The 11,663-nt window shown below is 38.8% G+C and overlaps 1 protein-coding gene and 1 pseudogene across 1 annotated transcript; both read left to right on the top strand.

The window, feature by feature from the left end:
• Nucleotides 1–678: 678 nt before the first annotated feature.
• LOC147849686 (uncharacterized) lies at nucleotides 679–3,787 on the top strand (annotated as a pseudogene).
• On the top strand, nucleotides 3,665–5,849 carry LOC147849685 (uncharacterized). Its single transcript, XM_087337263.1, has 2 exons — nucleotides 3,665–4,813; nucleotides 5,439–5,849. The coding sequence occupies exons 1-2, from the start codon at nucleotides 3,789–3,791 to the stop codon at nucleotides 5,650–5,652; spliced, it is 1,239 nt and encodes a 412-aa protein (XP_087193389.1). The 5' UTR covers nucleotides 3,665–3,788; the 3' UTR covers nucleotides 5,653–5,849.
• The last annotated feature ends 5,814 nt before the right edge of the window (nucleotides 5,850–11,663 follow it).

The raw sequence follows: 11,663 nt of genomic DNA, 5'->3' as shown, positions 1-11,663 counted from the left end.
CCATATGCTCATGAGTAGGGATTGCGCCCTTGCATGGAAGAGACTACGAGAACCGCGACCACAAACACCCCTCGAGGATCCCAATATTTGGCACACATATATCGAGAGACTCTACCATGTCCCGAACCAACCACCCATCCCAATGCCTTCCACACCCCGACCTTCACGACCTCTAGGGTCACGAAGGTCATAAAAAAATTACAACATAGGAAATCCATGGACCACACAGGATTGTGAGCCGAGCACATCATATATGCTCGAGAGTGCCTAGCCCTCTTTCTCACTCTAATCTTCAATCGTGCCCTCGCCGAGGGTTTTCCACCACAATGGACCATGAACACAGTGGCCCCTATACATAAAGGAGGGGACCCAATGGACCCAAATACATATAGGACCATTATGATAACTCATACGCTCATTAAACTATATGGTGCGGTAATGGAAGCGGAGGTCAACGATTATATGGAAACATTAAGTCTTCGAGCACCTGAGCAGGCTGGCTTTAGACGAGCCTTCTCCACTATTGACCATATCTTCACACTTAGGTGCTTAATTGACCAGACAACGGCTCGTAAGAAGAAACTATATTGTTGCTTTGTGGACTTCCGCAAAGCCTTTCACACAATTCCTAAGGAGAAGTTGTTTGATAAACTTAAGAGCTTTGAGATACCAAATGACATGATCTGGGCCATTTATGCCCTATATGAGCACGTCTCCGAGTGCGTAAGACGCCCAAGTGGCCTATCTGATTGTTTCACTAGCACCATTGGTGTAAAACAGGGTTGCCCCTATCACCAACGCTTTTTGGGATCTACATTGATGAGATCACTTATTTTATTGCTCGTAAGGGAGGCAAGGGTGTAGCTATTGGGGATACGCAAGTTAATCTCTTGCTCTACGCAGACGACATTCTCTTGCTCTCGGAGTCAGAACACGACCTACAAAAGCATCTTAATGCCCTAGATGACTTTTGTACACAACGAGGACTGGTAGTGAATCTAGCGAAAACTAAAGTCCTTATTGTTCATACATCGTCCTGAGTTAGGAGTAAATGTCACCTAATCCTCTCTCATAAACTAGTTGAGGTAGTTGGATCATATGTATACTTGGGAGTCACTTTTAGTGCTCGCTTAGGTAAATTCTCAATGACCCATGCAGCCAAAGATAGGCTAACGAGAGGGTATGCATCCCTCTCACTCTTAGAGAGACAATGCCACCAGGCATACTTTCAAGAGCCACGGACTAAGGGATGGCTCTTCGACTCATTAGTGACCATTTCCCTCATGTATGCATCAATAGTATGGGCTCCAGGTCTACCATCTTTCATGTGGACGCAATTAGAGAGACTTTTGGTGACGATGTTATCACGTCAACTCCGAAGCAAATCGATAGTACCACATGACATTATTAGAGCAGAGTTCAGTTTGCCCCCGATGTTAGTAGAAGCACTCTTTCAAGTGGTAGTTTTTATTCATTGGATACATTGCCAACTACAAGATAGGATATCCCGTCGAGCCTTTGAGGCATCTCAATCCCTACATGCATCTGGAGACACTAGCTCTTGGTATAGCACTGTGGTGAGTTGGTTACTTGCAAACGGCATAGACATTCAAGACCTACCCCCCCTCCTTATGGACAACCATGGGACTGGCCAAACTCTAATATCTCATGAAGACCGTAATAGAGTGAGACGCCAAGAAATATGGCAAATTTACACTCAATATAAATGGATCACCCCATGAGAGCCACTCCCATCTGAAATGTTGTATTATAAGGAACACTTCTTGCACTTCTCTCAATTAGGTTTTATTACACGACCAAGATATCTAGATACATTCTTATCAAATGCACTAAGGGTGACCATTGGACAACTTAGGATATCATCTCACCAACTTGAGATTGAGAATGGTTGGGCTAATAGAGTCCCTAGGGAGGAAAGGCTATGTAGGTTGTGCCACATAGAGATAGAGGATGAGTATCACTTCACATGCAAGTGCCCAACTTATGCTGAGATACGAGTGGAATACCAAGACATATTAGGACCCTCTCCCACCCTCTCCAAACTATTAGATACCCCGGATGTAAATAGACTAGGTAGGTATATCTTAGAGCTAAAACAACATAGGGAGAATAAATTACAAAGTGTTAACCATAACCCTTTTACTATTCATCAACTTATAACTAGTGTAATTTTTCAGGAACAAGGGGAGACGATGAATGTGGATACACTTACGCCGCTCGACCTCTCTCTTGAGGAAGCCGAAACGCAAAGAACAACCAAATGCCCTCGGATGTTAGGCTTCAAAACAAGTCGACATGGAGTAGAAAGGATTAAGAAGATAAGGGAACGTGAGCTATGTCGACTAGAAGCTATGTTTGGGGTACCTTTTTACATTGGGGCCACGGGCCACGGGCCACATCCACATCGAAACCCTTTGACCTCCTGCTTCTCTTCGAGAGACTAGTATAACATCATTTTCATTGTAGAACATGTTTTTTATATAGAACATGTTTGCTATTTTACTAGAACTATTTAGCTTAAAACTCTATTTTTTATCTTATTTTTATTTTTATTTTTTACTTTTCGATAAATGAGTAAATTATCCCATTTTTTGTTGTAAACCAATTGTCTCATGGGCCAATTTTAGCCTTAGAAGACGTTAATATATCTTTCTTTCTCTGTCTCTCTACAGAACTCTTCGGTGTGTTTCTCTATCCACACACACACACACTTTGTTTTTTGCACACACTCTCACTCTCTTTGCTCTGTTTCTCTCTCTACACACACACACTCTCTCTCTCTCTTTGCTCTGTTTCTCTCTCTACACACACACTCTCTCTCACTCTCTTTGCTCTGTTTCTCTCTCTACACACTACACACTCTCTCTCACTCTCTTTGCTCTGTTTCTCTCTCTACACACACACTCTCTCTCACTCTCTTTGCTCTGTTTCTCTCTCTACACACTCTCTCACTCTCTCTCACTCTCTTTGCTCTGTTTCTCTCTTTACACACACACTCTCTCTCACTCTCTTTGCTCTGTTTCTCTCTCTACACACTCTCTCACTCTCTCACTCTCTTTGCTCTGTTTCTCTCTCTACACACTCTCTCACTCTCTCTCACTCTCTTTGCTCTGTTTATCTCTATACACACTCTCTCACTCTCTCTCACTCTCTTTGCTCTGTTTCTCTCTCTACACACACACTCTCTCTCACTCTCTTTGCCCTGTTTCTCTCTCTACACACATACACACACTGTCTCTCTCTCTCTCTTGCCCTGTTTCTCTCTCTACACACATACACAGTGCACACACACACTCTCTCTCGCTCTCTTTGCTCTGTTTCTCTCTCTCTACCATATGTACTCCTTGTCTTCCTGTCTGTTTCTGTCTGTCTGTCTGTCTGTCTCTCTCTCTCTCTGAGCAGGAGAGGGGCCCAAGGACTGATCAGACCCACACACACACTCTCTCTCTCATCTCTCTCTAGCCCCCTTTGTTGTCTGAATTCTGATCCATCAGTCACTATCTCTTCTGAATTTGACAATTAATAATTATCATAAAATTGGGGATCATAAGTTTATTATCTTCCATGATGAATTCTGATGATGGCTCTGCTTATCCTCGGTTTCTGGTAGCCATAGCCATCAGAAGCTATGCTACCTTTCTCTTCATTTCCTGCTTCCTCTTCATCTTCTTCATCTTCTTCTTCTTCTTCATGTTTGCCTTCTTTCTCTGCTACAGAAGCTATGGTTCCTTCTCAACCACAAGTCTCCATGATTACTATACTGTAATATGCATACACCAGAGCCTTCCATGGATACAATAAGAATGCAGGTCCAGCGACCAGAAGCGTCCATTAATGTCGATACGCCTTCTCATATCACATGGAGCTCTGATACTAGAGACAGGGAAACTGAAGAAGAAGACAGGTCCTCTGTTTCTTCGTCTTCTGCTTCTTCCAGCACTGATGAAGAAGGAGAAGAAGGCATGAGTTATGCTGCTCATATACAACATCATGATGATAGGAACCCTAGCCATAGAAGCTCTGTTGATGATTCATGTAATAATGTTGACCATATCCATGAACAGAGCTATGTGCATGATTCAGGCGATGCTCACAACAGCCATGGAAGAACCTATGGCACTGATGGTGATGCTAACCCTAGCCATGGAAGGACCTATGACACTGATGGTGATTTTAACCATAGCCATGGAAGGACCTATGACAATGATGGTGATTTTAACCATAGCCATGGAAGGACCTATGTGGATGAAACTGATACTAACCATACCTATGCTCATATCTATGCCAATGATGGTAATGCTAACCCTAGCCATGGAAGAAGCTATGTAAATGATGATGATTCTAGCCCTGGCCAGGGAAGAACCTATGCCAATGAGGGTAATACTAACCCTAGCCATGGAAGAAGCTATGCAAATGAGGATGATTCTAGCCCTGGCCAGGGAAGAACCTATGCCAATGATGGTAATGCTAACCCTAGCCATGGGAGGAGCTATGCAAGTGATGGTGGTGATGCAGAGAAAGGCTTAAACTCATGTGGAGTACTGCCCCATGTGAAGAAACCTAAGGAGGAAGAAGACAATAGTGATGGTGATGATGATGAAGGAGAAGAAGAAGAAGAAGAAGAAGAAGAAGAAGGACATGGACATGGAGAATGTTGTAGAGTATGTTATATGAGTGTTGACCTAAACTCCATATCCGGTGAAGCGACGAAGCTTGGGTGCGCTTGTAAAGATGATTTGGCCCTCGTTCATCGAAAGTGTGCCGAAGCTTGGTTCAAAATCAAAGGCGATCGGTGAGCAAATTACACACCTAATCCTTTGGTCCATTACATTAGATTACATTGCATTACAGTTTGTTAACTGGATGAATTGTGACCGAGTTTGTGGTTCATTACATTAGATTACATTGCATTACAGTTTGTTAACTCGTTGAATTGTGATCGAGTTTGTTGTTCATTACATTAGATTACATTGCATTACAGTTTGTTAACTCGTTGAATTGTGATCGAGTTTGTTGTTCATTACATTAGGTTACATTTGCATTACAGTTTGTTAACTCGTTGAATTGTGATCGAGTTTGTGGTTCTTCGAAGGCATTTCCTTTTTTTACTCACAATCCATAATTTAAAGAGTTAGGATTGTTTTCCAAGTGAAGATGAAGTGCATTTGCTCAAATCGAAGATTAGTAACAGCATTTTGTTCTCGAAGGTTAGAGAACTACGGTTATAGTTATGCTTGAATGCTTTCTTTATATTTTTTACAACTGAAACAAATGCTTTTGCTAGAGCATGGTATCCTTCCTTAGACTCCCGGAAATACTATTCAATGTTGTCGGGATTAGACTCGAGTTGAGTGTACAAAGATTGTTGTTATTGTTCTCCACGAATTATAGTGATCATTGTCCTATGGCAAGTGCAGGATTTGTGAAATATGTGGCTCCGTTGCGCGAAACATTGTCGGAAATGAAGATGCGGGTTTCATGGATCATTGGAATGATCTCGAAGCAAATAATCTCACTTTGTCGGCTCCGCCCCCACGTTGTTGGCATAACCAACCCCTCTGCAACTCAATGTTGGTTTGTTTAATCATTTTCTTGATACTTATGTGGTTGTTTAGGGTCACTTTGTTTTGAAGCCAATCTTCTTGTTTAGCAAGAAAGCATGGCTAAATGTATACCATAGTGATATTGTATTATATACTTCAAAAAAACAATTCTAGGTTTATTCATACATCAAAAGGCACTAAGATGTGTATTTGCTATTGTTTTACTCTTATAGACAACCTCTTCATCATTTAAAGGGATGGTTCGACTAACCCGAAATTTTGTCCCATATTCAAGTAAAATGTGCGCACACTACATGTCCCCCATGTTCGGAAGTTCTCTTTAGATGAGTATTTGTAAAACGTAAAGCATATGTGTGCATACATAATGCATTTGACTTGCATCCTATCCGTAGAACTATTATTATAGGATGACCTTTGAGTTTTGGTGCTAATAGTGGATCAGCTAACATTACCCCCATGATCAACCTCCTATGCCATCCTTCCTTGCTCAAGGGGTAGCCAAAAGATTGCATTTCGCAAAAAAATTGAAGTTTTGTAGGTCACACATTATAGTGTTTGTGGAACTATTCTTGGGTTATATCTTCTCTTGACTTATTGTGTTTTATCTAAATTGTAAGGGGTTGCCAAAAGATTACAATTCACAAAGAATTTGAGGTTTTGTAGGCTACATTATATTGTTTTTGGAACTATCCTTGGGTTATATCTTCTCTCTGCTTATTGTGTTTTATCTCAATTCTAAGGGGTAGTAGCCAAAAGACTACAATTCACAAAAAATTCAACGTTAAGTAGGCCACATTATGTTTTTCCCAGAACTATCCTTGGGTATATGTGTATATGTATCTTCTCTTTGCTTCTTGTGTTTTATGTTAATTCTATTTGTCGACATATGTTGTGCCTTTTGAGTAATAATTAGAGTTGTCTACTAATGCAGCCTAATTGTTTACTTTTACCTTCACTTTAGGGAATCCCACTTTGGGCCCCATAGACCTTGCGTTCTAATGAGAATTTTCCAACAAAACAATAACAACTAACTAAGGCAATATGTATGCCTTTTCCAAGAAAGTAAAATTAAAACTAATAAACTAATCGATTATTCATACAAGGTGGACAAAACTTATTAAACGTGTCGTAAGAAAGTATTGATGGTATCATAGTGTGTTGTCCTAACGTGTACATGTTACTTGAGTTTCATATAGTGTCCAAACCTGTCCTCTATCGTTCTTTTGACAAGGCCAATAAGTTTTCTTCACATTTCTATCATGCTCCCCCCCTCCCCCATATAAACAAAGCTTGAAGATGAGGAGTTATCACTAAAATGTGAAGCATTCAAAGCACTTCAAGAATGCTTCCCATCATTTTCTACATGCACCGACCTCACACAACTTCTCCAAGTTGGGCACACCAACCCCAACCTTTACGACATATGTGTGCTCTCTACGTAATTAAGCATATGAGTGATATTAAGAATTACATGGGCCATGTGTGGATACACCTTAAGTATTGACAAGGGAGATTGTCACTTAATACTCTTTTTCGGTTTCGTAGGTCATGTTTTGGCCATCTAGGTATGTTAAAAATTAAATATCATAATCACGTCTCTCTTTGTCTTTGTCTCTGCCTCCCTCTCTTTCTCCTTTTTAATATACATGAGAGAATTAAAATACTCTTTTCCTCTAAACCTTTTTGTTCTATTCTTGTCTTTTTCGACTTGAATACCCTAAGGCAAACATCCCTACTTGAAATATGTTCTTGTGAAAGAACCTTTATAGAGTAGTAATGGTATTTTAATTGTAGCAGAGTTTAGTTGTATTATTGGAATGATAGTAGAGAGGGAGAAAGGAGAATTTTGGGAATTCGAGAAAATGAGGGGTAGGTTGGAATGTTCAAAAAATAAAGCATGGGATGTTGAGAAATTTAGTGAAATGTTAAGGGTATTATTTTGATAAAAACAAATGACAAAGCTAAAAGTGCAAATGGCTACATTTTTTAAACAATTAAAATGGTTTCATTGTTTTGTTTGTGGAAACCGTTTACGACAATTATTCAAGCCAATAAACTCTTTGGTATAAAGAATTAATGAATAAGCAGTACATTGATCCAATGATCATATCGTGAATGATCACAAAGGACAGATGAGGAAGATTGCTTCAATCTTTAATCCAATGATTTCAAAGAACACTATATATCAAAGTAGGAAGATTGGAAGAGAAAACTTTGAAACATCCATGATTTTCGGTATTTCTACTCATGGCCGAGTTTTCTTTATTTCCTTGAGTGCCCTTGAAAGTTTGGAAGATTGGAAGAGAGAGTGACGATGACATTGAGAGTAGGGAGAAAACTTTGAAACATCCCCGATTTTTCTCTATTTCTACTCATGGCTGAGTTTTCCTTATTTCCTCGAGCGCCCTTGATAAATTCCCTCTCAAGAATATTCTTATTGCACTATGTGAAACTATAATATGGTCGATTCATCCCGCTTTTATGGTTTTTAGGGGTTGAACAAAGGCATTTGGGGAAATAATGAAACCTTAAGGATATTGTGGTAAACATCTGACATTAATTTATCGCAACATTCCCGAATCCCATACACGATGCAAAACAAACTAATGTTAACCCTTATGATTTTCCCGATGACATTTTTATGGTCCTTGTAAACCTCAATCCGAGGTAAATGAAATCTTTGACATATAAGAAATCTTTATATGTTTTTGGGAAAAAAACAAGAAATCTTGATATAAAACCTTTTTCATTTAAACTTGTTGATGGTGTGATTTGTTGTAGACATGCCTATTACCAATGTTATAAATGTCACTCTTATCGAGAAAGTTTAACAAGATTCCACACAAGAAATTACACTCTAAATGGAAATGTTGAACAAGAATCCCCACGTTAGATTCTAGGAAATGATGGTGTTATAACTTATAAACAATACTACAATCGAAACTAGTTACAAAAAATTCGTGCTAGAGAGAGACTAGACAACGATGGTTGACAACAATGAGATTACTATTCATCAGCAAGAAGTTTACCTTGGAAGTATGAGGGAATGACATCTGTTGAAGCATGAATATCATTCATTGTTAAAGTTAGTACCTCAAGATTAACTTGCCTATAGTATTGAATATCATGTTTCTAGTTTTAATGTGGTCAATTACGAGCACAACTAGAGAAAAGATGTATGGTTTTGATACAAGTGCCCATGCTTCATGGAGAAGTGTTTAAGAAGACAAGGGAGTTTGTAGACAGCCTAAAAGATTTGAGGATAATGCAATTAGGATGGATGTATGTTTTTTAATATTGTTAGAAATGATGCGTTTCTATAGACATATTATGCATGCCTAGTTGAAAAGTGATGTCTTTCCTTGTATTTCGTTCTTGTTATCAACATTATTAGCTTTTGCAAGTGAGGCTTCACATACCTAGCTAGTTGCAACTTGACAACCTCTCCAAGGTTGGTAAACCCTTGCTCCCACCACATTTATCTTAAAATCCAATTAAAAATCTTGATTAGGTCTGAACAAGCTTGATCCAATTTTAGGATGACAATTTTGTCAACAACTAAATTTTATTATGCATAGGTTTCTTTTTTAAGGATACAATGATTTGCTCTTACTCTAAAGGTATGAACATACATTTTATGTGGGTCCTATTCTAGAGAAACTCATGAGTCATAATGTTAGAACACCATTCCTAATCTAGGCGATGGCACCTAGAACACTAAATAATATATAATGAAAAATACATTTTTATGTGAGCCCTATTTGGCCTAGCATAGAAAATATCACACAAATTTTGAGTTGAGGTTGTAATGCATACATAGGCCTCAAAAATTGTGTGGGCATGTTTTTCTTTTTCTTTTTCCATAAAAATATCCTCCATTGGTATTAAAATTAGAGTGGCCAAAGGCAATATACAAAATAGTCCACTATTACAATGTACATTGAATATCACGTTACCTTTTCCCATATCTCTTGAACTAACACAAGGCTTCAAGAAGCCTATGAAGGTGATAATGTCTGGGGAAAGGCCCCCATTTTACAACTGATTGAAATAAGTAGAGCCTCATGAACTTGATTATGCTTGAAGGGACGCGTTTGAAGGGGAAAGCCTTTCAGCAATTTCTCTACTTGTGCAAGCATCCGACATATGACATACCTACCCACGAAGGTGGTACCAAATACAGTATCCCCCTACATAAACTGCATAATTCTGTCATGAATTGGTTGTCCTATGTGCGTTGTTTCTGTTCTTCTACAAGCCGTCAATGTACAAATGAGGGTGACTGCATATGGAGAAAGCCTCTCACTTTGCATATGTTCAAATTGTGTGGGGATGTTTAGAGGTGAGTCTTAATCTATTATCATATCTAAGATCTAACAATTGATCTATTCCTCCTCTTAATGTCTGTCTTGTCAAAATAATCGAATGTTTGCTGCTTCTTTAGGATCGTATAGGTTATAACATAATGGTTTCCATAAGACTATTTGTATGATTTCTCTGAAAGAGGCAAAAGATATATAATTGGAAAGGTTCATTCTAACGAAAAGGGTTTAGTTTTCATTGTTCAAGAAAGGCTATAATGGAACGTTGTTTAAAAGTCAATCTATCCATCTACCCAGATAGAAACTTTTATGTTTGCTACCAAATCAACATAGTGAACTTGTGTTTTTGTATCCATAGACTCATTGGATTGAAGTGATAGGTAGAGCATGCAAGAAGATTCTTTCAACCTAATCGTATACTTTGCAACTACCAATATCTAATACTATTGAATATATATGAATAGTTTAGAAGTTTGATTCACTTTTTCAACTCCTTGTGAATAGTGCCATTATCAAAACAAAAACAATAATTCTTTGATTCCAACCAAGTAGGTGTATTCTTATGATTTTTATGTGTAGTGTATTGGGAACCACAAAGACTCAATGCGGAATATTGAGCACTATGCGGAACATTTTTATTATAATTGGTATGATCTAGAATTGGATCTTCCTTTAAATGATGAGGGTGATCATGTAGGCACTATGATTACCTTACACTCGATTAATTTTGTCTCCAAGTCAGATAGAGTAGACTAATTACTAGTTGTGAAACACATGCAACTTTATATTTTATGAGAATAAACAAGTTATGTACACATCACAAACTAAGCCTCACACTTGATCATAGCAAAAGTAGCTACAAAAACCTTTCAATTGAATCTCACCAATTGCTCAAATGTTAAAGAGCATATAAAGTTATGAACTCAAATAATATGCAACTCACTCCATTAAGGCAAATAACACGTTCGTGTTCACAAGTGGAAGGATTGCACATTCCACTTTAAGATTCCTTTTATAATTGTACAATTTTAGGCTATATACAGAAACTTCCTACACTAGTATCGCATGTTTGCGTAACCATACTAACTTTGGAAAATTATTAACATTTACCAAGTTTAAGAAATCTAAACATGAAGTTAGTTGAATATTTTTAAAGTTGATGTTTTCAAATATGAACTTTAATTAAATCCAAGAACATCATATAAATGATTTATTAAGATTTAACAAGTTGGTAAAAGTCGACTCCATGTAGTTTTTTGAACATTTTTAACATTTATTGTTTCCAATTACGAAATGTAATAAATACAGAGAAGAGAGGAGAAAACAGAGGAGCAAGAGCTGAAGCGTGCTAGAGAAGCAGTGTTCTGCAGAAGTGGGGCACACAGGCCATCACACCCTCTCTGCATGTCCTGCACACGTGGGGCGGATTATGTGTTGGTGTTAAGATTGGTGAAGCAGATAACACAGGAAAGAGAGGAGCGGAGCGGAGCGGAGCCAGAGTAAGAGCTGAAGCAGAGCAAGGGAGCAGGAGCTGAAGCGCGCTGGAGAAGCGGTGTTCTGTAGATGTGGGGCACACAGGTCATCCCACCCTCTCTGTAGGTCCTGTCACTTCACCGCCAGAGCTGCCGCCACTGTGAAGTGGAAAATGGACGCACCACACCCTCTCCACAAATCGTGTAGGCCACAGGCCGCCGTCACTACTCCATCCCGATGACCGCTGCTAAATCAAAGCTAAGCTAGGGTTTCCCACCCAAAT

The sequence above is a fragment of the Azolla caroliniana genome, unplaced genomic scaffold, assembly GCF_043228905.1.
Source record: "Azolla caroliniana isolate FFs.n. ecotype wild unplaced genomic scaffold, voAzoCaro1.0.p SCAF_22, whole genome shotgun sequence".
NCBI lineage: Eukaryota > Viridiplantae > Streptophyta > Polypodiopsida > Salviniales > Salviniaceae > Azolla > Azolla caroliniana.
Note: the sequence above shows the minus strand (reverse complement) of the source record. Positions and strands in the feature narration are given on the sequence as shown.